General features: G+C 43.0%; 1 protein-coding gene across 5 annotated transcripts in view; it reads left to right on the forward strand.

Annotated features, from left to right (window-relative positions):
- Nucleotides 1–4,749: 4,749 nt before the first annotated feature.
- LOC143275679 (cubilin-like) overlaps nt 4,750–22,025 on the forward strand; it is a 62,691-nt gene continuing 45,415 nt past the window's right edge. For all 5 annotated transcript variants that reach the window (XM_076579968.1, XM_076579970.1, XM_076579971.1 and 2 more), the window contains exons 1-5: nt 4,750–4,961; nt 14,964–15,154; nt 16,072–16,231; nt 16,527–16,708; nt 18,730–18,886. In XM_076579968.1, coding sequence (XP_076436083.1) covers nt 4,892–4,961; nt 14,964–15,154; nt 16,072–16,231; nt 16,527–16,708; nt 18,730–18,886 — 760 coding nt within the window. In that variant the 5' untranslated portion in view covers nt 4,750–4,891. The remainder of the gene's footprint in view (nt 4,962–14,963; nt 15,155–16,071; nt 16,232–16,526; nt 16,709–18,729; nt 18,887–22,025) is intronic.

Genomic DNA, 22,025 nt, shown 5'->3' on the forward strand with positions numbered 1-22,025 from the left:
CCCTGCCTCTTCCTTGTCTCCAGTTTTAGAGTTATGCATGCGTGTGAATGACTGGTGCGAAAACGCTTTGTCTCTGCACAAGATTCAGCGCTAAATAAATACCATTATTATTATTATATTGCTTACTAAAAAAAAAAGTCCGGGTCGCCATTGTCACGAAGTGGGTGAGGAGACAGACAGGATACGTAAGGGAAAGAAAAAACAAGTTGTCACAGGACCACACCACCCTTCACGGAAGAAACTACAGCCACGGACAACTTTACCTTAAGGGCGAAATGCCAATCGGTCGTTAAACTCACCTCTACGGCGAGTTCAGTCTCCAGTCTCTCACTCTCTCAGCAAACAAGAAAACGGATGCAAAGACTACACTCTGAACACTGGTAATCATGCAGTAGTAGTAGTAGTAGTGTAGGGACTGGCATTTGACTGCCTAGGCCTCACGGCCTTTTTTTATGTCCCCTTCAATATCGGTCTCCTTTTATTTGTGGGATACATGTGTTTTCTTTTACACGTACTGTAAATCACTCGTCAGAGTCAATACATTTTTCTTTTGAAATTGATGTTCATGTCAAGGAGATTTTTGAACACATTAGTATTTGTGCAAGCTTAGTTTCGATAGGTAGTGCATTCCATATATGTGCAGTTCTATTAGCTAATGAATTTCTCCTTAGGTTAGTATTACAGTGCTCTTTACAAATTTTCATTATTGAATTTCTTGCACTCTTATAATTTGACATTTCTAAAAATATTCACATTGACTTCATTATAGCAATTGAACATTGTGTAAAATCATGTTCAAAGTATAAATGCGTGTAAAGAGGAAAAAGATCTAGGATTGACGTTTGATGACAAACTTTCCTTCTGGCCTCACATTCAGAGAGTTGAAAATAAATTTAACCAAATGATTGGAATTATAAAGAGAGTTTTTACTTTTAAAGATAAGGTTACCCTTTTGAAATTATATAAGGCTTTTGTTAGACCTCATTTGGAATATGGAAATGTTGTGTGGTATCATACATGGAAATATCAATCAATAGCTATTGAAAATGTTCAAAGGAGAGCTACTAAAATGTTGAAGGAATGCCAGAATATGACATACGAAGAAAGATTAAAGTATTAAATTTGCGCTCTCTGAAGGGACGAAGGATTAGGGGAGATTTGATACAGACTTTAAAAACTATTTACGTTGATACCGACAATTCTTTTACTCTTCGCCAGTCACGCATATGACAAGAAAATCCGAAGGAAAAATATTTATTCAATCATTCTGCACTAACAAAAGAAATGATAACTTTTCTGTTCGTGTTGTTAACATGTGGTTGCAGATTTTCGTGTTGACGAGACTTAACTTAGGGGGTGACGTCAAATTCCTGGTCAATATGTTCGAACCACCATAGACGATTGAACTATGAACAAAATAAATACTGAACAATTGTTCCTCACCTGATGTTCGGAACAGTCAAGGTTTCGTTCTTCCCTCCGGCGGAAAGCAAAACAAAACAAAACACACACCTCAGCTGAGTTCGGACAGATTCAGAGTTTACTGTACTCACATATAGGCATTCACACACACACACACACACACACACATGACACGCACAGCTCACGATTCACCCCTCGCTTGGCACGTGCAAACCGTGATTTCATATTCATCACAGGTATCTACAACATAAAAAGAATATCTCTCTTTTCTCCTCTCTGACCACAGGCACTCGGAACTCACTCTGTCACATACAGTATCCGTGAGGGTCTGGGTTCGAATCCTGCTCTTACACTTTCTCCTAAGTTTGACTGAAAAATCAAACTGAGTGTCTAGTCATTCGGATGATGTGATAAACAGAGGTCCCGTGTGCAGCGCGAACTCAGAGCACTGAAAAAGAACCAATAGCATCGTAAGTATTGTCCTCTGGCAAAATTCTGCTGAAGAAATCCACTCTGATAGGTAGGCTACACAAATACATAATTATATGCATGCACACAAGGCCTGACTTAGCCTGTTGGGGTATGTTGGTGGGCAGGCAGTTGTGGTGTCGTATGATATATGGATTTGTATGAACACAGTGATATCTACTTGAGAAACTGAAACTGAAACTCTGAAGTGCAAGAACTACTTCCTGTGAAGAGTGCTGTAATCCACTATACTGAACGATAGTGCTGTAATCCACTTTACTGAACGATAGTGCTGTAATCCACTTTACTGAACGATAGTGCTGTAATCCACTGACTGAACGATAGTGCTGTAATCCACTATACTGAACGATAGTGCTGTAATCCACTGACTGAACGATAGTGCTGTAATCCACCTGACTGACTGAACGATAGTGCTGTAATCCACTTTACTGAACGATAGTGCTGTAATCCACTTTACTGAACGATAGTGCTGTAATCCACCTGACTGACTGAACGATAGTGCTGTAATCCACTTACTGAACGATAGTGCTGTAATCCACTATACTGAACGATAGTGCTGTAATCCACTATACTGAACGATAGTACTGTAATCCCAAGAAGAAGAATAAAGAATTGTGTCTGACGTCTTGACATGTCATTCTTATAATAACGATAATGCAAATTTACGTAGCGTCCTTTCTCTCTAAGAGCTCAGGGCGCTTTACATGAAAGAAAAATATTACAAGTTACATAAAATATTCATGACCACTCTTTCTAAAAAATTAAAAAACCCCGTCCCCCGTGCCCCCTTCCCCCCCGCTCGACCCCCCCCCCCCCCCCCCGCCCACACACACACACACCCTTCAGGTTGTTTAATGCTAAATTGCTAAATGGTCTGAAAGTTGGGAGAGAACAATATTTCAACAATTTTGACACAACAGCAAGGCTGGATACAGGGCGAACACTTTTGAGGTAATTGTGATCCAGAGTGGCTTTCTTTAGCAGGGGCTTAACAAGTGCAGTTTTGTATACATCAGGGAAGACACCAGAAATTAAAGAATCATTTATATTTTTTGTAAGTGCAGACAAAACAACATCCAAACACTCATACAGTAGTGGTGTGGGAAGGGGGTCCAGGTCACATGTTTTTGGAGCAGACTTGTTCAACACACTAAGTACATGTGTCTCTGAAACAGGTGTGGAAGCAACAAAAGGAACACCTTGAAATTCTTTTCCCAAGGGATGTGACACAACTGACTGTGAATCCAGTTCTTTCCTGAGGTTAAAAGGTTTTTTTATCACGTTTGTCAGGGAACAGCCCTTCACTGATGAGCAAACTCGTCAGCAGCAGTCAACAGATTGAAGAAGAAAGAAAGAAAGAGCAATGAAACACACTGGCATCAATGACCTGGGTTATTTTCATTATTATTATTTTATTTTCATTATTATTGTTTTTTTTGTTTTTTTTTAAATTATATTTTTATTTTTAAAATCATATTATTATTTATTTATTTATTTTAAAAATTATATTATTATTTTTTTAAAATTATATTATATTATTTATTCATTTATTTATTTATTCTCAAGGCCTGACAAAGCGCGTTGGGTTACGCTGCTGGTCAGGCATCCTGCTTGGCAGATGTGGTGTAGCGTATATGGATTTGTCCGAACGCAGTGACGCCTCCTTGAGCAACTGAAACTGTCGACGACAATGTTTTACGCGTCCAGGATTTGAATCTTCCATGCGGCGTCCACACAAAAGTTGCTCCAGCTGGGGAGAGAAACACTAGACAAAGGACACGGAAGAAAAGTTTTCGGTAACTGGACGAGTACCGACCTCGAGACAACGGCTGATGGAACGCAGGTCCACTTGAAGTCCATGACCAGAGGAAGAGAGGCTGCACCAAGCACTGCTGTGAGACCCGAACACGGCCCTTCTGGAGTCCAACACGGGCGGAGAAAGAGGAGGCACCAAAAACCACAGAGAAAAAAACTGACCCAACTTCACCACCAAAAAACTGGTCGAGAAAAAGCCACAGAAAGACTTGGTTAGTCAGTCGGTTCTTGTTGACTGTGTTCTGTTCTGCGCCTCATTTCTTTTCCACTCGTTTCTGGGCGCATCGTCTCTTGAGAAATGAGAGGTTTCTGCATCAGTTCATTTGCTTTGGTGTTGATTCTATTTTTTACTTGATACCAGCGACTGAAAAACGTACACCCTCCTTGACATGAGAACTTTGCAATTAATGTCAATAAAAAATCAATGTCATTGTGTCAAAGGTGTCATATCTCTCTCTCTGTGTTTGTCTGTCTGTCTGTCTCGCTCTAATTGTGTCTGTCTGCTGTCTATCTCTGTCTCTTTCGTCCATTCTTACACACACACACACAGAGCAACCTACAACTCCACACCTGTTTGCGTTGTTGTTGTTGTTTTTTGTGTGTGTGGTTTTTTTTTCTCAGTACAGCCCCCCTACCATTCGACCCCCCCCCCGCCCTCCCCCCCCCTCTCTCTCTGTCTCTCAGAATTAGAATTAATTTTATTCAGTTTTGATATTAATTTTCTTCTTTCAATTTGAAACAAAGACTGCCAAACAGTTCACTCTTTTATCTATTCAGTTGTTTATTACTTGCTTTATTTCATCAATTGATTAATTCATTTGTTTATTTATCTAGTCATTGAGCCGAATAGTTCTGTCAGTGCTATGCGACGTTCATTGCGACACAGCCTGTTCAGTTGTCGGTATTATGAGCATGGTCCACGTGATCCACGTGATCCATTATGGTCCACGTGATCAGATGCTTGGCGTCAAACCACGAACCTATAAATAGATATGATTATACGTCCGTGCGTCAAACCGGATCTCTCGGCACGCGTAGAGCCCCTTTCCAAATCACTCCCACAGAAATACGGGGAGAGGACGCAGAGCTTGGAAACAGCTCCGAAGACCGAAGCAAAACGGTCCACAACCTGAGCTCTTTCGGTTTCATCAGATAACATTTCTTCATGGTGGCGACAGAGAAGTCAGCGATGTTTGGCTTGCTGGTATTCATTCTGATCTATCGTCCAGCAGAAGGTAATAATATCACCTTCTTTTTTTCTTCTTTTTTTTCTTTTTTTTTTAGTGGTGACTGTGTGACAACTTTTGACTGGCTGTTTGATTCCTTCATAAATGACTGGTCTGATTGTTTAACTTTTCTTTTTCTGATATTGAGAATGTTTTCTTCATTATGGGAAGTCAACAGGTTTCCCCCGTCCCATTTTGTTCGATGTTTAAATTTTATATTCCTTTAGTGTTTTGAATTGTCTTTGCGCTGGAGAGATGGCCTAGAGGTAACGCGTCCGCCTAGAAAGCGAGAGAACCTGAACACGCTGGTTCGAATCACGGCTCAGTCGCCAATATTTTCTCTCCCTCCACTAGACCTTGAGTGGTGGTCTGGACGCTAGTCATTCGGATGAGACGATAAATCGATTGGAAAAACAAATAAAACTGCATGCATGAAAAAATACAAAAAAAAACAAACAAAAAAACAAAAAAAATGAATGGCGCTTTCAGTGTAGCGATGCGCTCTCCCTGGGGAGAGCAGCCCGAATTTCACACAGAGAAATCTGTTGTGACAAAAAACATAAATATAAATACAAATACAATTGCTTCCAAACGGTCGTGCGTACAGCTGTACCAATATTAGTGCCGACACGATTCACGATCGCGACGTGTGTGTGTGTGTGTGTATCTGTCGCTACCTAACGTGGCAAAATCCATGAGATGGCCATAATGGTCGCCGAGGCTCCAGGCACCATAATTTGAATTTGTCGCTGCCTGGCTACCTGTCTGTCTGTCTACCTGTCTATCTCTGTTTTTAATAAACATCTAGGCATTTCAGTTTTTTCTTTCACTTTTCTTCTTTCTGTTTCTACTTCTGCATCTCTGTCTCTCTGTGTGTCTCTGTCTCTGTCAGTCAGTCTGTCTGTCTGTCTCCATCTATCTATCTCCGGTCCATAAATAAAAGGCCCCCCAAACCTAAACACCCAGTGGGGTAAAGGTCACCGTTACATAATGATAATAATATGTAAGCTTATACAGCGCAGTACCCACATCTCAAATAGGGCTCACCGCGCTTTACAGTAAGATATACAAATTTAAGACTAAGTGACATGAAAATAGGTATAGAAAATGAAATAGAATAAAAATGAAATAAAATAAAATAGAATAAAATAAATAAATAGACACAGTCTCACATTACATTTGCTAAAATACTTATTTCAGACTATCACATCACGCTGGCTAAAATCTACATACTCCAAACTAAGTCACACACACACACACACACACACACACACACACACACACACACACACACACACACACACACACACACACATATATATATATATATATATGTACATACACACACACACACGTACATATACATATGTATACACACACACACACACACACACACACACACACACACACACATACATACATACATATATATACACACACATACATATACACATACATACATACATACATACATGCATATAATGTAAAATAATCACAGGCAATATCATAGTATCACACCACATAGGCCCAAATCACAGCAAGATAAAAAAAAGTATCACATTTACCCAAGTCATCATGCTCCCCCCTGCCCCCTCCATTAGTTTTGTCTTTCTTCTGCTTTGTATGTGTTATCTCTAATAATATTGCATACACCGTTGTGTATTATTGTTTTAGTTATATCTACCAGTTTTTGTTTGATTTATTTGTATATTACTTTGTCGCCAGGTTATTTGTTGTTGCTGCCTCTCTCTCTCCACTCAGGGAAAAGAGCTCAGTGTATGCATGCTTGCGTAAGCTGGTGCGTGTGCGCGCGCGCGCGCGCGCGCGCGTGTGTGTGTGTGACTGAGATATATTCCGTGTTATTTTTTTGTTTTGTGTCTAACTTTTGTTGTTGTTGTTGTTACTGTCTACAGTGTCCGTACCGATTTTGTTTCTTTTTTCTCTTGTGCCCCCGCGCGCGCGCGCGAGTGTGTGTGTGCGTGTGTGTGAGTGAGGGCATGGTGTAAAGAAGCTTTCAGCTTATCCACTTTACCCTCAATAAAACATTTAATTTGTTCTCTCTCTCTCTCTCTCTCTCTCTCTCTCTCTCCAGGTGCTTTGGTCACGTCTCTTCCTTTCATTCTGTATAGGTGTTTAAATTCACTATCCGTAAATTCACCAATCTTAATAACCTTTTTAGTTCATGGCTTTTTTTTTTCTTCTTCTTCTTTTTTTTTGTTTTTGTTTTTGTTTTTGCATTTAAATGTATCTTGTCTGCATCTGTTGATCAGGTACTACAATAGGCCTAAGCACATGTGTGTGCGCATGTGTTTGTGTGTGTGTGTGTGTGTGTGTGTGTGTGTGTGTGTGTGTGTGTGTGTGTGTGTGTGTGTGTGCGCGCGCGCTCGAGCGCGCGAGCGCGCGAGCGCCTGTGTGTGTGTGCGTGCGTGCGTGTGTGTGTGTGTGTGTGTGTGTGTGTGTGTGTGTGTGTGTTTTATTATCTTTTTAAAATTATGACAACGCTTCATCATCTTCTTGTTGCTATTGTAGATGTTGTTGCTGTCACGTGGACAGACTGGAATACACGGCAATGCCAAGAATCTCTATGCCGCTTGTGTAATGAAGGTTTTCAGTCTTCTGTTTCCCTCATGTGGAATGGAGTGATGGCCTAGAGGCAACGCGTCCGCATAGGAAGCAAGAGAATCTGAGCGCGCTGGTTCGAATCACGGCTCAGCCGCCGATATTTTCTCCCCCTCCACTAGACCTTAAGTGGTGGTCTGGACGCTAGTCATTCGGATGAGACGATAAACCGAGGTCCCGTGTGCAGCATGCACTTAGCGCATGTAAAAGATCCCACGGCAACAAAAGGATTGTTCCTGGCAAAATTCTGTAGAAAAAATCCACTTCCATTCGAAAAACAAATAAAACTGCACGCTGGAAAAAAAAAGGGTGGCGCTGTAGTGTAGCGACGCGCTCTCCCTGGGGAAAGCAGCCCGAATTTCTTTCTTACTTAGGCCCATCACTCCCCCTGGAGCATAGGCCGCCGACAACAGCCGCCAGAGTCCTCTGTCCTGGGTTATTCTCTCCAGCTGTCTCCAGGTATATCCCATCCTCTTGGTTTCTGCCTCAAGGTCACGTCGCCAGGTGTTTCTTGGCCTTCCTCTTTTTCGTTTTCCTTGGGGGTTCCATGATAGTGCCTGCCTTGTGATGTTGCTGGCTGGCTTCCTCAGGGTGTGCCCGATCCATCCCCATCTCCTGCGCCGGATTTCATCCTCGGCTGGCAGCTGGTTGGTACGTTGCCACAGGTCTGCGTTGCTGATGGTGTCGGGCCAGTGGATCTGGAGAATTCTTCTCAGGCAGCTGTTGATGAAGGTCTGCACTTTCTTGATGGTGGTCTTTGTTGTCCTCCATGTCTCCGCTCCATACAGTAGGACTGACTTGACGTTGGAGTTGAACAGCCTGATCTTTGTGCGAGTCGACACCACCTTGGAGCTCCAGATGTTCTTCAGCTGCAAGTACGCTGCCCTCGCCTTGCCAATTCTTGCTCTGACGTCTGCGTCTGTGCCGCCCTGCGTGTTGATGATGCTACCCAGGTACGTGAATGCCTCCACTTCTTCCAGCTCATTCCCGTTTAGTGTGACTGGGTCCTCACTCGCTGCGTTGATCTTGAGAATCTTGGTTTTGCCTTCATGGATCTTTCGGCCAACTTGTAATGAGGTGGCTGCTAGTTCTGTAGTCTTGTCCTGTATTTGTTGGCGGCTGTGGGAAAGCAGGGCCAGGTCGTCTGCAAAGTCGAGATCATCTAGTTGGTCCCACAGTGTCCACTGGATTCCATTTCTTCTGTATGCTGTTGATGTCTTCATGGTCCAATCGATCGTCAGGAGGAAGAGGAAAGGCGACAGGAGACAGCCTTGTCTGACTCCGGTCTTCACCTCGAAGCTGTTTGTGAGTTGTCCTCCATGGACCACCCGGGAGGTCATTCTTTCGTAGGAGTTCTTGATCAAGTTGACCAGTTTGGTTGGCACTCCATAGTGGCGAAGCAGTTTCCAGAGGGTGTTGCGGTCCACACTGTCGAATGCTTTCTCATAATCAACAAAGTTGATGTATAAAGACGAGTTCCACTCTAAAGATTGCTCAACGATGATGCGCAAGGTGGCAATCTGATCTACGCATGATCTGTTCTGGCGGAAGCCGGCCTGCTGGTCTCGGAGGAGAGGGTCGACTGCACTTTTCATTCTCTCGAGGAGGATCCTGTTAAAGACTTTTCCTGGCACTGACAGAAGCGTTATCCCTCTATAGTTGGCACAGTTGCTGAGGTCTCCTTTCTTGGGTAGCTTGATGAGGTAGCCCTCCTTCCAGTCTGATGGTACTTCCTCCTCTTCCCAAATCTTCTCAAAGAGAGGGTACAGCATCTCTACCATGGTCTCCAGATCTGCCTTGAGCGCTTCTGCTGGGATGTTGTCCGGTCCTGCTGCCTTGCCATTCCTCAGCATTTTGATGGCTTTCCTGATCTCCTCCCTGGTTGGTCGCTCACAGTTGATGTCTAGGTCTCTATCAGCAGGGTCGATGTCCGGGGGGTTGGAAGGGACGGGTCTGTTCAGGAGTTCTTCAAAGTGCTCAGCCCATCTGTTCAGTTGTCCCTCTGTTCCCAGGATGGTGTTTCCTTTCTTGTCTTTGACTGGTCGCTCAGGCCTGCTGTACTTCCCTGAGAGTTTCTTAGTGGTGTCATACAGCAGCTTCATGTTGTTACTGGCTGCTGCTTCCTCGGCTTCCTCTGCCAGGCTGTCGATGTACTTGCGCTTGTCTGTTCTTGCGCTCCTCTTGACTTCTCTGTTGGCTTCTGTGAAGTCTGCTTGTGCCTTGGCCTTTGCTGCTCTTGTCCGGCTGTTGTTTACTGCTGCTTTCTTCTGCTTTCTCTTCTCGATCTTGCCCAGTGTGACTGCCGATATCCATTCCTTCTGTTGGTGTCTCTTGGGGCCCACTACTTCCTGACAAGTTGACGTCAGTGTCTCTTTCACTTTCTGCCACTGGTTCTCGATGTCAGTCTCTTCTTCAAGCAGTTCTTGTAGTACTTGGTACTTGTTGGTGAGGGACAGCTTGAATTCTTCGTTTATCTTTGTGTCTTTCAGCAGGCTGATGTTGTACTTCTGCCTCTTTGTTGTTGCTTCCATCCAGTTCTTCTTCAGCTTTAGCTTCAGCCTGGCTACCAACAGGTGGTGGTCAGATGCAACGTCTGCTCCTCTTTTCACCCTTACATCCTGTAGAGATCTCCTGAATTTCTTGGCCATGCAGATATGGTCGATCTGGTTCTCAGTTACATGATTTGGAGATACCCAGGTGGCCTTGTGTACTCTTTTGTGGGGGAAAATGCTGCCACCGATTACCAGATTGTTGATAGCACAGAAGTCTGCAAATCTCTCGCCATTATCGTTCATCTCTCCTAATCCGTGTCTTCCCATCACTTCCTCGCATCCCGTGTTGTCTTGTCCGATCTTGGCATTGAAGTCACCCATGAGGATGTTTATATCTTTTTCTGGGTACTTGGCGATGACGTTCAGCAGTCTGTCGTAGAATTGATCTTTGGCTTCTTCATCGCCGTCATTGGTTGGCGCATAACACTGGATGATGTTCATCTTGATCTTCTTCTTCTTAGTCCTGAAGGATGCTGCGATGATTCTTGATCCGTGTGCTTCCCATCCTATCAGGGCTTGCTGCGCAGGTCTTGACAACATGAGCGCTACGCCTTCTGTGTGTGGAGCGTTGTCTTCTTCGTGGCCAGAATAAAGCAACATCTCTCCAGTGAGCAGTCTCCTTTGTCCTGACTGTGTCCAACGGGTCTCACTGATTCCAAGCAGTGTGAGGTTGTAGCTTTTCATCTCTGCTGCTACTTGTGTTGTTTTTCCCGTCTCATACATGGTCCTCACATTCCATGTTCCGACGTTGATGGTCCTGGTCGATAAAAGGGGGGTCGGCCTTGTGGCTTCCGTAGACTCACGGCTTTCACCACACGGTGTCATACATCCTCTTGGTGAGGACCCTTCCTCTCCCAGGGCAGTAATCTTTTGGTCTGTTGTTGGCGTTTCTGTAGCAAGCTTTGGTTTTGACGGGGTGGGGTTGCTAGCCCCACGCCCAACCCTCCTCCTTTCTCATCCGGGCTTGGGACCGGCCATGGCGGAGTTAGCCCGAATTTCACACAGAGAAATATGTTGTGATGAAAAGAAATACAAATTTATACAAATATATCTATTTTTTTATATATATATAAGAGTGGATTTCTTCTACAGAATATTGCCAGAGAACACAACGAAGGTTGTCATAGGTGGTGTTTTTTTTCTCTTTCAAGCTGGGGGCTGGAGGGGGTGGGGGGGAGTGGGGGAGGGGGTGGGGTGGTATCACACGTAATATGCTGTCTAATTCTCTATTTCTTGCTATCCCAAGGTAGGTACTAGCCAGCACTTGGGTTTCCGATGAACGACGGCACGAAGGGACGCCTTCCGTCTCACAAATACCCCCCCCCCCCCCCCCGCCACACACACACACACTCCTCATCCCCCCGGTTTATTCTAATTTCTGTGGGTTATAGATCTGCCTTTGAGTTGACACCACTTGCTATCAGCAGACATGATGCTTTTTTTTCTTCTTTTCTTTGCTTTTTTTTTTGTTAAAGGGAAGATTTCTTTCTTTATTCTACTTTATTAATAATTATATACTGCTTCAGTTTGCGTCTCTTCAGTGGGGGTTAGATCTTCGTATGATCCGATAGTTTGTGATATCTGTAGGAGGTGCAATCCGGGACAGTATTTCAGGTTTTGGTGCCTTGTCTGTTACAATTACTCCCAGGTGTTTGAAACTGTGGACTGGTTCCAGTGTTGCCTCAAGTCAGTGCTGATTCGTAGGCGTTGAAGGTTATGAGCATTGTGGAAAAAAACAACAACACATTTGTGCAGACAGAGTACATTTCTGATAGCAAAATCGACTCAAAATATGTTAGATAATATATTAGACACGGATGGTAAAGGCGTAACTCTGACTGCACACTCACCTCGCACTCAGTTTTGCACAGAGAGAGAGAGAGAGAGAGAGAGAGAGAGAGAGAGAGAATTTAATTTTATTTAATTCATCAAGTTAAAGTACAAAGTCCCATTTTCAGCGGTGTGCACAAATAAGCAAGTTATACGTTGATAGGCCTGAATGGCCTTGTCATTCACCTAAAGAATGAAAGCAATCTGAAATTGAAACAGGCCTACGTCAGGAAATTAACACAATCCAGGACATAAGGTAATTAGTAAGTATGATCATATCAAATAACAAGTGGACATATTTCTTTAAGACGGAGAAATATCCCTTCTTTTCTGCGCCCTGTAAATGCACAGTTTCGAATGGTACACGTATTTCGTAATTTTAATAACAACGTAAATCTGAACTCACTGGGATTATTGTAATACTTAAAAATGTATCAGATCTGTCTCGGGTTATCTAAAGCAGTACAAGAAAGGACAAAATGAATGTCATTTTCTGAGGCAGACATACACATTTTATCCCTCCCCTCCTCCCGCTCCCCCAATTGTGTCATGAAAAATGGGAGAAAAAGGACCCCCCCCCAAAAAATTAAAAAATCTATCTATCTGTATATCTATATCTATCTCTATATCTATCTATCTATCTGTAGAACAAATCTAGCTAAGCCAGATTGTATTACTCGGCAGAGGGAGACGGAGACAGAAAGATAGAGATGGTGGTGAAGGTGGTTTAAAAAAACCCATTTAAGGTAAACAAATGAAAACGTTTATCGCCACTTCCTGAATCTGATCACGACAAGGGAGTCGGGTGTCTTCTGACATCCTGTTTGTGCCTTAAATTCAAGCAGTGAAAATTGCGTCTCTTGGCCTCGTTCTTTCCTTCGCGCGCATACACACTTTTCTGTGCAAATATGTCAGTTATTGCTGTAGTGCGACGGAGTAAGCAAAGAGGAATTCTATTTCATTACTTTTAGATAAATAGTTTTGTTTGTTATATTAATCCATTTTCGTCTTCAAACAATGTATAGCACACTGCAAGCAGGCACAGACACACAAAAACACACACAGACACACACACACGCGCGCGCGCGCGCGCGCACACACACACACACACACACACACACACCAACCATCCCATTAACATCACATGTGTCCCAAAATATTGTTTACGCAGACGAAAGAAAATCTGTGACATCGGTTCATAAATTCGTTTCAAGCAAACACAAAGCCTGCTCATCCCGAAGGTGAGCAGCCAAACGAATCACATCCAGCTTTGGAATTTTCGAGATGCTCCCCTCTGCAGTCGACGGTACAGAAGTATAAGAACGAAAACCAATCGCTTCGCCAATAGCTTTCCCCCCAAAGCAGTCCCGGTACACTTGGTAATAAAGACATATTCTATTCTATTCTAAGGTGGAAAGAGATAGACTCAAGACAAAGTTCTGAAAACATATGTCCCTCCAGTCTGTCTATTCATATTTGGCCAAGGCATAAAAAACGGGTGTTGACATAGTTGATTTTTCGAGAAGCTCTGTTGGTTTCGAGGACTTGTTTGGGTTTCACCTGTCACCAGTTAATTTTCTTTTTCTTTTTTTTCTTCTTCTTTTTTTAAACGAAACAACTGCTTGCCGATCTCTCACTGTCAACAAATCGACACAAAGCACACAATCACGCAAGGACATTGCAAGGGCATCATGGCCTTGCAAAAAAAAAAAAAAAAAAAAAAAAAGAAGTTTTCACACTCTTTAACAAGTTTTGGCACGAATCATGCGTGAACGCCTGCACGTACAAACGCGCAATTACACACACACACACACGTATACACGCACGCACACATGCGCGCATCTACACACATACATACACACACACACACACCGTCACACACACACACTCTTATGTAAATTCCTATGTGCTTCAGAACAACAAGTTTGAAAAGAAGAAGACGGACGATATATCCGGGTACAGAACAAGAGGGCTATTATTTTTTAAGGGAGAAAAAAACAAAAAAACAAAACAAAAAAGCATTTATCATGTCAAAACATGTCAGTTGCAATATCTGAATGCCTTTTGTGTCTGTTTTGACAATAGAATCATTTTTTGATTCACTTGTGTAAGCAGTCTCTGTGTTTGTGTGTGTGTGTGTGACAATCATTTTTTGACTCACTGTGTAAACAATGTGAGTCTATGTCATTATCCGATGTTCGGTGTGTGTGTGTGTGTGTGTGTGTGTGTGTGTGTGTGTGTGTTATGCGCGAAACTTTAACATTGCCATTTTCTCTGGAAATACTTTGTCTGCCAATATCAAACTTGGATTCATCATAATGAGGGAAAATTCTTCACAGTCATACCAGTAATAGATTGTAAGTCTTCCGGATTTAGCTGTATTTCCGGATCATCAACGGTATATTTCGTTGAGGATCGGAATCAGACAAAAACACAATTTAGGGTTTGTTATGAAGACGGCCTGACCTTGTTTCTCTTGTTCGCAATTGAAAGAAAAGAAATACAAATTCTGGACAGAAAACACACAGTGACACTAACGACACCATCCTCTCTCTCTCTCTCCCTCTCTCACAGTGGCAATAACACTTGTGCCATGTCCGTGTCTGTGTCCCTCTCTCTCTATCGAGATAGATAGATAGAGAGAGAGAGAAGAGAGAGAGGGGGGTATGAATATAGATATAGCCTACAGATATAGTAAAATTGAGAATTACAACATCTGACGTGCAAAGAGAGAGAAAGAGAGAGACCTGGTGTTTCGAGTCCAAGAGAGTTGGGGGTTGAGAACAAGCAAAAATTATCACTTTGGTAACCCCCACCCACACTCCCCTCCACTCAAAATAAGAAAGACAGAAACGAACACGAATCTCAAAACAACTGGATGTCCTCACTGGTCAATTTAACACGGATGGATAGTGCACCTCTGGCCTGATTGATATACTGACTGATTGACAAGTTGATTAACGAGTGATCATTGTCTGACTGTTGGACCAATGGAGTTTGTTCTTCTCAGGATGCGGATGGACTACAACAAACCTTACCGGTACAATTGAGTCTCCGAACTTCCCCAGCAACAACAGCCATTACCCAAACAACCAAGACTGTGTGTACATCATCAAGGCACCTGATGGCTACCAGGTCACCCTGACCTTCATCGACTTCAACCTTGAAGCTGCGACGAATTGTTCGTCTGACTATCTAGAGGTGAAAATTGTTCTTACCGTTTGTTTTTCTTCAGCAGCTGGCTTGGCATTATGATGTTGTCATCGATAACTCTCCCTATCCTTGCAAAGGAAAGTTCAAACACGTCTATGTGTACCAAACAACAATACTTCGACAAGGGAAAACTGAGATGTTTCTAACATTGCCAACCACTTCGATCAAGTTTCAAATTGTGGTCTCAGAACAACCACAATCCATACTACCATGAAGGTTCATAATCTCAACTCACAGTCTGTATCATTATGAAGGTTCGGGATTGTAACTGTTAAGTGAAATGATGTGCTGTTCACCTGATTCACTCCACCAAGTGGTCCATGCAGTCAGTACTAGCAGTCCCACTCACCAAAGATACAGATGGTTCCTTTGCTCACTTCAGTTTTTGAAGTACCTTGCTCATCGCATCACTCGGTCATTGATTACTTTTAGGTCAGTTCTGGCAGCTGATGGTCTGTCTGCAAGACAAACTTCATTGGTACGTGGAGAGACAGAGAGAGAGAGAGAGAGAGAGAGAGAGAGAGAGCTAATAATGTAGTTGCAGAGCCACCAACTCGCACACAAACATGGGGCGGGGGCGGGGGCGGAAGGATTAGCCTACTTGAGATGTTAAGTTCAAGTCTGTGCACCAGGTCGATGGCACGTCCTGTAACCTGTACAAGTGTTTACATGTGTCGAGTGGTCGAAACGCATCATAACTGATCTGTTTGATTTGTGTTTGTTAAACAGTACTTATCAGCAACGAAATAATTTTATTAATTGCCCAGGAAGGCGAAATTTGCACCATATCTATCTGTCTATCTACACACACACACACATACACACACACACACATATGTATATATATATATATATATATATATGTGTGTGTGTGTGTGTGTGTGTGTGTGGAAACAAATGTGCAGATTCGGGATGGAGACGAGTCCTCACAAATCATTGGTCGTCACTGCGACACGTCACTTCCGGGTCTTCAAAGATCTTCTGCAAATCAGATGTGGATCAAGTTTCACACCGATGGGTCTGTTACCAGACGTGGCTTCCGAGCAGTATTTCGTTCTGTGTCAGGTTGATATTGCTTTCTTTGAACGTGATCTCTCTCTCTCTCTCTCTCTCACCGATCACTTGGTGTTTGCTTTTGGAGAGACAGACAGACAGAGAAGGAGACAGAATATCCGCACCATCTTGGTCAAGTAAACAAAAACGTGCTATGAACAAACTCTAAACGTTCTCACCTATTCATCAGTACACGCATTAATATCCCACCTGTACCGACGTGACCAGTTAAGACATTGACGAACTGAAAAGTTGACAATCGAATGATCTGTGTCTGACTGGTTGAGCGATGGAGTTTTGTTTTCAGAATGTCGATGGGACACCACAGACCTTGCTGGTACAGTCCAGTCACCCAATTTCCCGGAAAATTATTCCAACCATCAGGACTGTATTTACACTATCACAGCACCTGTTGGCTACCGTGTCACTCTGACTTTCACCGACTTCATTCTTGAATCTCATCACAGCTGCTCGTATGATTATCTGGAGGTGAAGATCGTCTATTTATGTGTTTATATCTTGTGTGTGTGTGTGTGTGTGTGTGTGTGTGTGCGTGTGTGTGTGTGTGTGTGTGTCCAACAGCATATGCGATTTAGTTTATATGGATCAGTCCGTACGCCGTGACACATCTTTGTATCTGGAACTGAAATTAACCAGCCAAACAAAGGATTCATCAAGCTGATCAAACAACAACTCACAGTAAATGCATGGCCTGCGTCAGAGCACAAAAGAGTCGGTTCAAGTGTCTTTTTGTTGTGAACTTCACATAGATCCTGCTATTTCTCCAGTGCCAGACCACACACACACATTGACACACATTGTTTGCATACAGAAATAAAGGATTACCTAAGCGTCATTATTTATAAAGACAACCCAGATGGGAACGTTTCTTTTTTTTCTCAAATTCATTTGATGCCTTTTTTCCGCTGCCTAGTTTTTTTCCTCAGAATTGTCTTTCCCTGTCCACGTGTCTTTTTATGTACGTGTTCTGGAGACAGTTGCATTGCCTGGTTCTAACTTTTTGACAGTTACATGTGACTAAAAGCCTACGTTGACCGAACTACGTCATTGGTCAGTTTCATACCACACACAGTTAGTAGCGGGTTACGACCGTACTAGGCTCTTCCGTCCTAGCAATGCGACTGGCTCAAGGCAGCTGGATTGCACGGACTTTTTCAAAGTCCCTGTACCTTTTTCCGAGTGCCAAAATGTTCTTCGGTGTCTGCTGAACTAATTTTTACATGTTCCCAAGAAAGAAATTCGGACGCACTCAAAGTGACTGCGCTGTCGCGTCAGTGGAATTAAGACAAGGTCAACTTCAAACCCTCAGAAATAATGTTGATATAAAGGCACCCACCACATATTAAATGGTTTCTTTTCCAATAGGGTCTTTTCTATCCGTTCATTCTTTCACAATAAAGGCTTGTATTGGCCTACTTTAAAAACTTCGACGAATTAACGTAACATTGTCCGGTTGTTTTAATTCATCATTCCAGTGTCATGTTTTTTTCCGAAATTAGTTTTATACAGAGGCCTGCAGGGGTCTTCTAGGAATTATTTCAGAATGTTTGGACGTTTTGACCCTTTGGGGAGTCACACTGGTCGAGTTGCTTCCCCTACACCCAAAATGCTGTTTTGCCAGGAGTCGCCTTTGAGTCGCCAGATCGTGTGGAAACTAATGGACTGTCAGAAAACCACAGAAAGGAACTGGTAATATTTGTATTTCTTTTTATCACAACAGATTTTTCTGTGTGAAATTCGGGCTGCTCTCCCCAGGGAGAGCGCGTCGCTACACTACAGCGCCACCCATTTTTGTTTTTCCTGCGTGCAGTTTTATTTGTTTTTCCTATGGAAGTGGATTTTTCTGCAGAATTTTGCCAGGAACAACCCTTTTGTTGCCGTGGGTTCTTTTACGTGCGCTAAGTACATGGTGCACATGGGACCTCGCTTTATCGTCTCATCCGAATGACTAGCGCCCAGACCACCACTCAAGGTCTTGTGGAGGGGGAGAAAATATTGGCGGCTGAGCCGTGATTCGAACCAGCACACTCAGATTCTCTTGCTTCCTAGGCGGACGCGTTACCTCTAGGCCATCACTCCATTATGTGGGTGTGTATAGTTGTTTCTTTGTTTTTGTTGTTGTTTTGTCGGACAGACAAAACGCCTCCAGAGTGCCGAACTGCTCCGGAGGACCTCAGCCAGTTAACTGGGATCTAAAGACCATTATTGGATACGAGTGGTGTGTTTCGCTTTTCTCAAACACTTTAATAGCCAGGCAACCACTCGTCCGTGATATGCTGGTGCAATATGATTGTACCGTGCGTGCGCGTGTATGTGTGTGTGTGTGTGTGTGGGGGGGGGGGGGGATCTGGTTTGGGCGAGGGTACGTGTGAGTGTGTGTGTGTTTTGGTTAGGGGGGGTGCGGGGGGGTGGGGGTGGGGTGGCGTGTGTGTGTGCGTGTGCTCTCGCGCGCGCATAATTATACATGTGCGTGTAAAATACATGTGCAGCTTCGGGATGGAAACGAAACGTCCCCAGTGATTGGACGTTACTGCTGGTCACTTCCCAGTCCAAAAAGATCTTCCGGCAATCAGATGTGGATCCGGTTTCACTCTGACGGATCTGTAACCAGACGAGGATTTAGAGCAACTTTTTTGTCAGATCCAGGTTGATATGATCATCTTTTCAACCCCCCCCCCCTCCCTCCCTCCCCGTCTCTCACTCTCTCTCCCTGCCATGACTCTTTCCCGTAATGTGTTTCTCTCTTACCAAAACGTTGTTAACATCTGCACTTGTCCTTTTCTCTCCCGGACTACGCGACTCATGTTGAATGCATGTTGTATCGTATTTATTGTAATTATAATCATCACCATCATCATTATCATCAGCATCACTGCCATTATGATAGTTATATTTTGATAAATCGATGTCTGAAAAAGTTTTATTTATCTTTTTCAACTAGAAAGCTGACAGTTTTCAAGGCAGTATTCAATTTTAGATAAAGAAGGCGGACTGCAAATCCAGACAAAATCGTTTAGGTCTGTGGCTACGTACAGATTGTTATATGACTGCATAAAATTTTCTGTGATTTATGGAGAAACAGGAATTTGTCCTATTTCAGTACTGGTTCAATCAAAAGTAAACCCGATATCAGTTTTTTTATTTTTCTTTCCTATTTCCTTCAATTCTGTCGAGAAACACAGTTTTGGCCAAGAGTTCTTTTGTTGCAAAATGTTTGAACGTTCTCTCCTTGATTCTCACCAGTCAGCTTATGTACGTGGTCATAGCTGCGAAACGGCCCTTCTTAGAATAGTCAATGATTTGCTTTCTGGATTTGATGATGTTATCTGTTCTCGGTCTTTTAGACTTGTCAGCAGCCTTTGACACTATCGACCACTCTATCCTCTTGAACAGACTTAAATTTCCTTTTGTATTCGTTACACTGCACTAGCATGGATCACGTCTTACCTACCAGATCGTACACAGAAAGTGTGTTTAAATGGCAGATACTGTATCTGTCTTGAGATATGGTGTCCCACAGGGGTCCGTGCTAGATCCCGCTCTTTTCGTGCTCTATGTGGTTCCTGTGTCGGATGTTATGAGTCATCATGCGATGTCGCATGAGAGTTTTGCTGATGACACTTAACTTTATCAGTCGGCCTCCATAGCTGAAATTGATGCACTGGTGACTCAAACACGGGAGTACACTGTTGACCTAAAGGACTGGGTAACTCTCAACAAGCTGCAACTAAGTGACGAAAGACAGAACTTATGATAGCCTATTCAAAAAAGTGTCGTGAACATCATCCTTCCTTTCCTGTCTCTGTTCTGACTGATAGCAGACCTGTTTCACTTTCTTCAGTTCCCAGTCTTGGCGTAATTTTAGACCAGTCTCTTTCTTTCCAACAGCACATTTCGAATATCAGTAACGTTGCCAATCTGCAGTCAGTGTTATCCGTCACTATCTCTCAACTGATGCAACCAAAACACTTGTATGCGCTTTTCTCTCAAGAGGGTTCTTGATTCGAATCTCGGTAACGGCGCCAGGTGGGTAAAGGGGTGGAGATTTTTCTGATCTCCCAGATATGTGCATATACATATGTGCAGACCTGCTTGTGCCTGAACCCCCTTCATGTGTATACGCATGCAGAAGATCAAATACGCACGTTAAAGGTCCTGTAATCCATGTCAGCGTTCGGTGGGTTGGTTGTGGAAACAAGAACATACCCAGCATACACACCCCTAAAAACGGAGTATGGTTGCCTACATAGCGGGGTAAATAAATAAAATGGTCATACACGTAAAATATAGCATGTCTGTCTGAGCGTGTATGAGCGCGTGCCTGAAATCTGATTGAAAGACACATAAAACAAACAATGAGCGCCCCGCAATGGCAGCCGTCAGTCGGCTCTACCCAGGTAGGCAACCTGTTGTGCAAATGACCCGTAATTGTAAAGCCGCGCTTAGAGCTTGGTCTCCGACTAAGGATAGGCGTTATGCAAGTATCCATATCATTCATTCATTTATTCAATCAAGATTGGATTACTGCAATTCTCTTTTGGCCGGCCTTCCAAATATCTGTTTGACAGACTCCAACGAATTCAGAATAACGCTGCCAGACTCATTAAAAAAATTTGCAGAGCTTCTAAATTTGACCATGCTTCTACTTTCTATCATTCTCTGCACTGGTTGCCTATTTCTGATCGAATGGACTATAATTATGCTATCCACTCTGACTTTTCTGCAGTCAACAAATCTGGCCCAAAGTATCTTTCTGAACTCCTCCAAATCAAAAATCCGTTTCTGAACTCCTCCAAATCAAAAATCCGTCTCGCCAGGTCCGTTCTTCCTCTGATACTCGACTTCTCAGGGTACCTCATGTCAGAAATAAGACCTGTGGACACAGATCGTTTTCTTTTCAATCGCCAGAGATGTGGAACAAGCTCGCTGATAACCTCTGTCATTCTGACTTCTCAAAACTCACCTCTTCCCTCAGCAATAAGTTCAGTTGTGGGAGGTCCACTTCTTTTCGTGTGGAGTGCTGACTATGTGTGTGTATACGTATGTATGTGTATGAATGTGTATTTGTGTGTGTTCATGTGTTTGATCACGCGCGCGCGCGCGTATGATATATATATATATGATTTATTATATATATTTGTAATTATATATGTGTGTGTGTGTGTGTGTGTGTGTGTGTGTGTGTGTTTGTATGTACGTATGTGTGGGGTGCAGCTGCCATGTTCAAATGTGTGTTAAAAGGTATGTATGCAGTGTGTGTGTGTGTGTGTGTGTGTAGTTTGTTAGTCCGATTTAAGTGTGTGTACGTGACATTGACATAATGTGTTATGTAAACAAAAGTGTTTTGTAAAGCACCGAGAGCAGATTTTTGGATGGTGTGCTGTATTAATAGTAGTAGTAGTAGCAGTAGTAGTGTTATCAGTGTTATTGTTATTATCATAAAACAGAGGTAAGCCAATAGAATGTGTGAAATGAATACAAAAACACAGGTAAACAATGAAGGCCCGCCAACCAAACTATACAAAATGTATGCCATGTCACACGATTTTACTTCTGAACTAATTAAAGCCCCTTGACTCAGGGAAAACACAGCAGAAGAGACGTTTCAAGTCATAAATCAGTATCCATTGAAACCAGCCAAAACTGAGAAAATTTTCTGGAGATATACCACTCTCGATCAAATCTGTGAATTTTCAGCCTTCTAAACATACTCCCCTTTTTATGATGTCATCAGTGACGTCACTTTGGTCGTAAGTTTGACGTCATAAGGCATTCCTGGGGTTTT

The sequence above is a fragment of the Babylonia areolata genome, chromosome 30, assembly GCF_041734735.1.
Source record: "Babylonia areolata isolate BAREFJ2019XMU chromosome 30, ASM4173473v1, whole genome shotgun sequence".
Classification (NCBI taxonomy): Eukaryota; Metazoa; Mollusca; class Gastropoda; order Neogastropoda; family Buccinidae; genus Babylonia; species Babylonia areolata.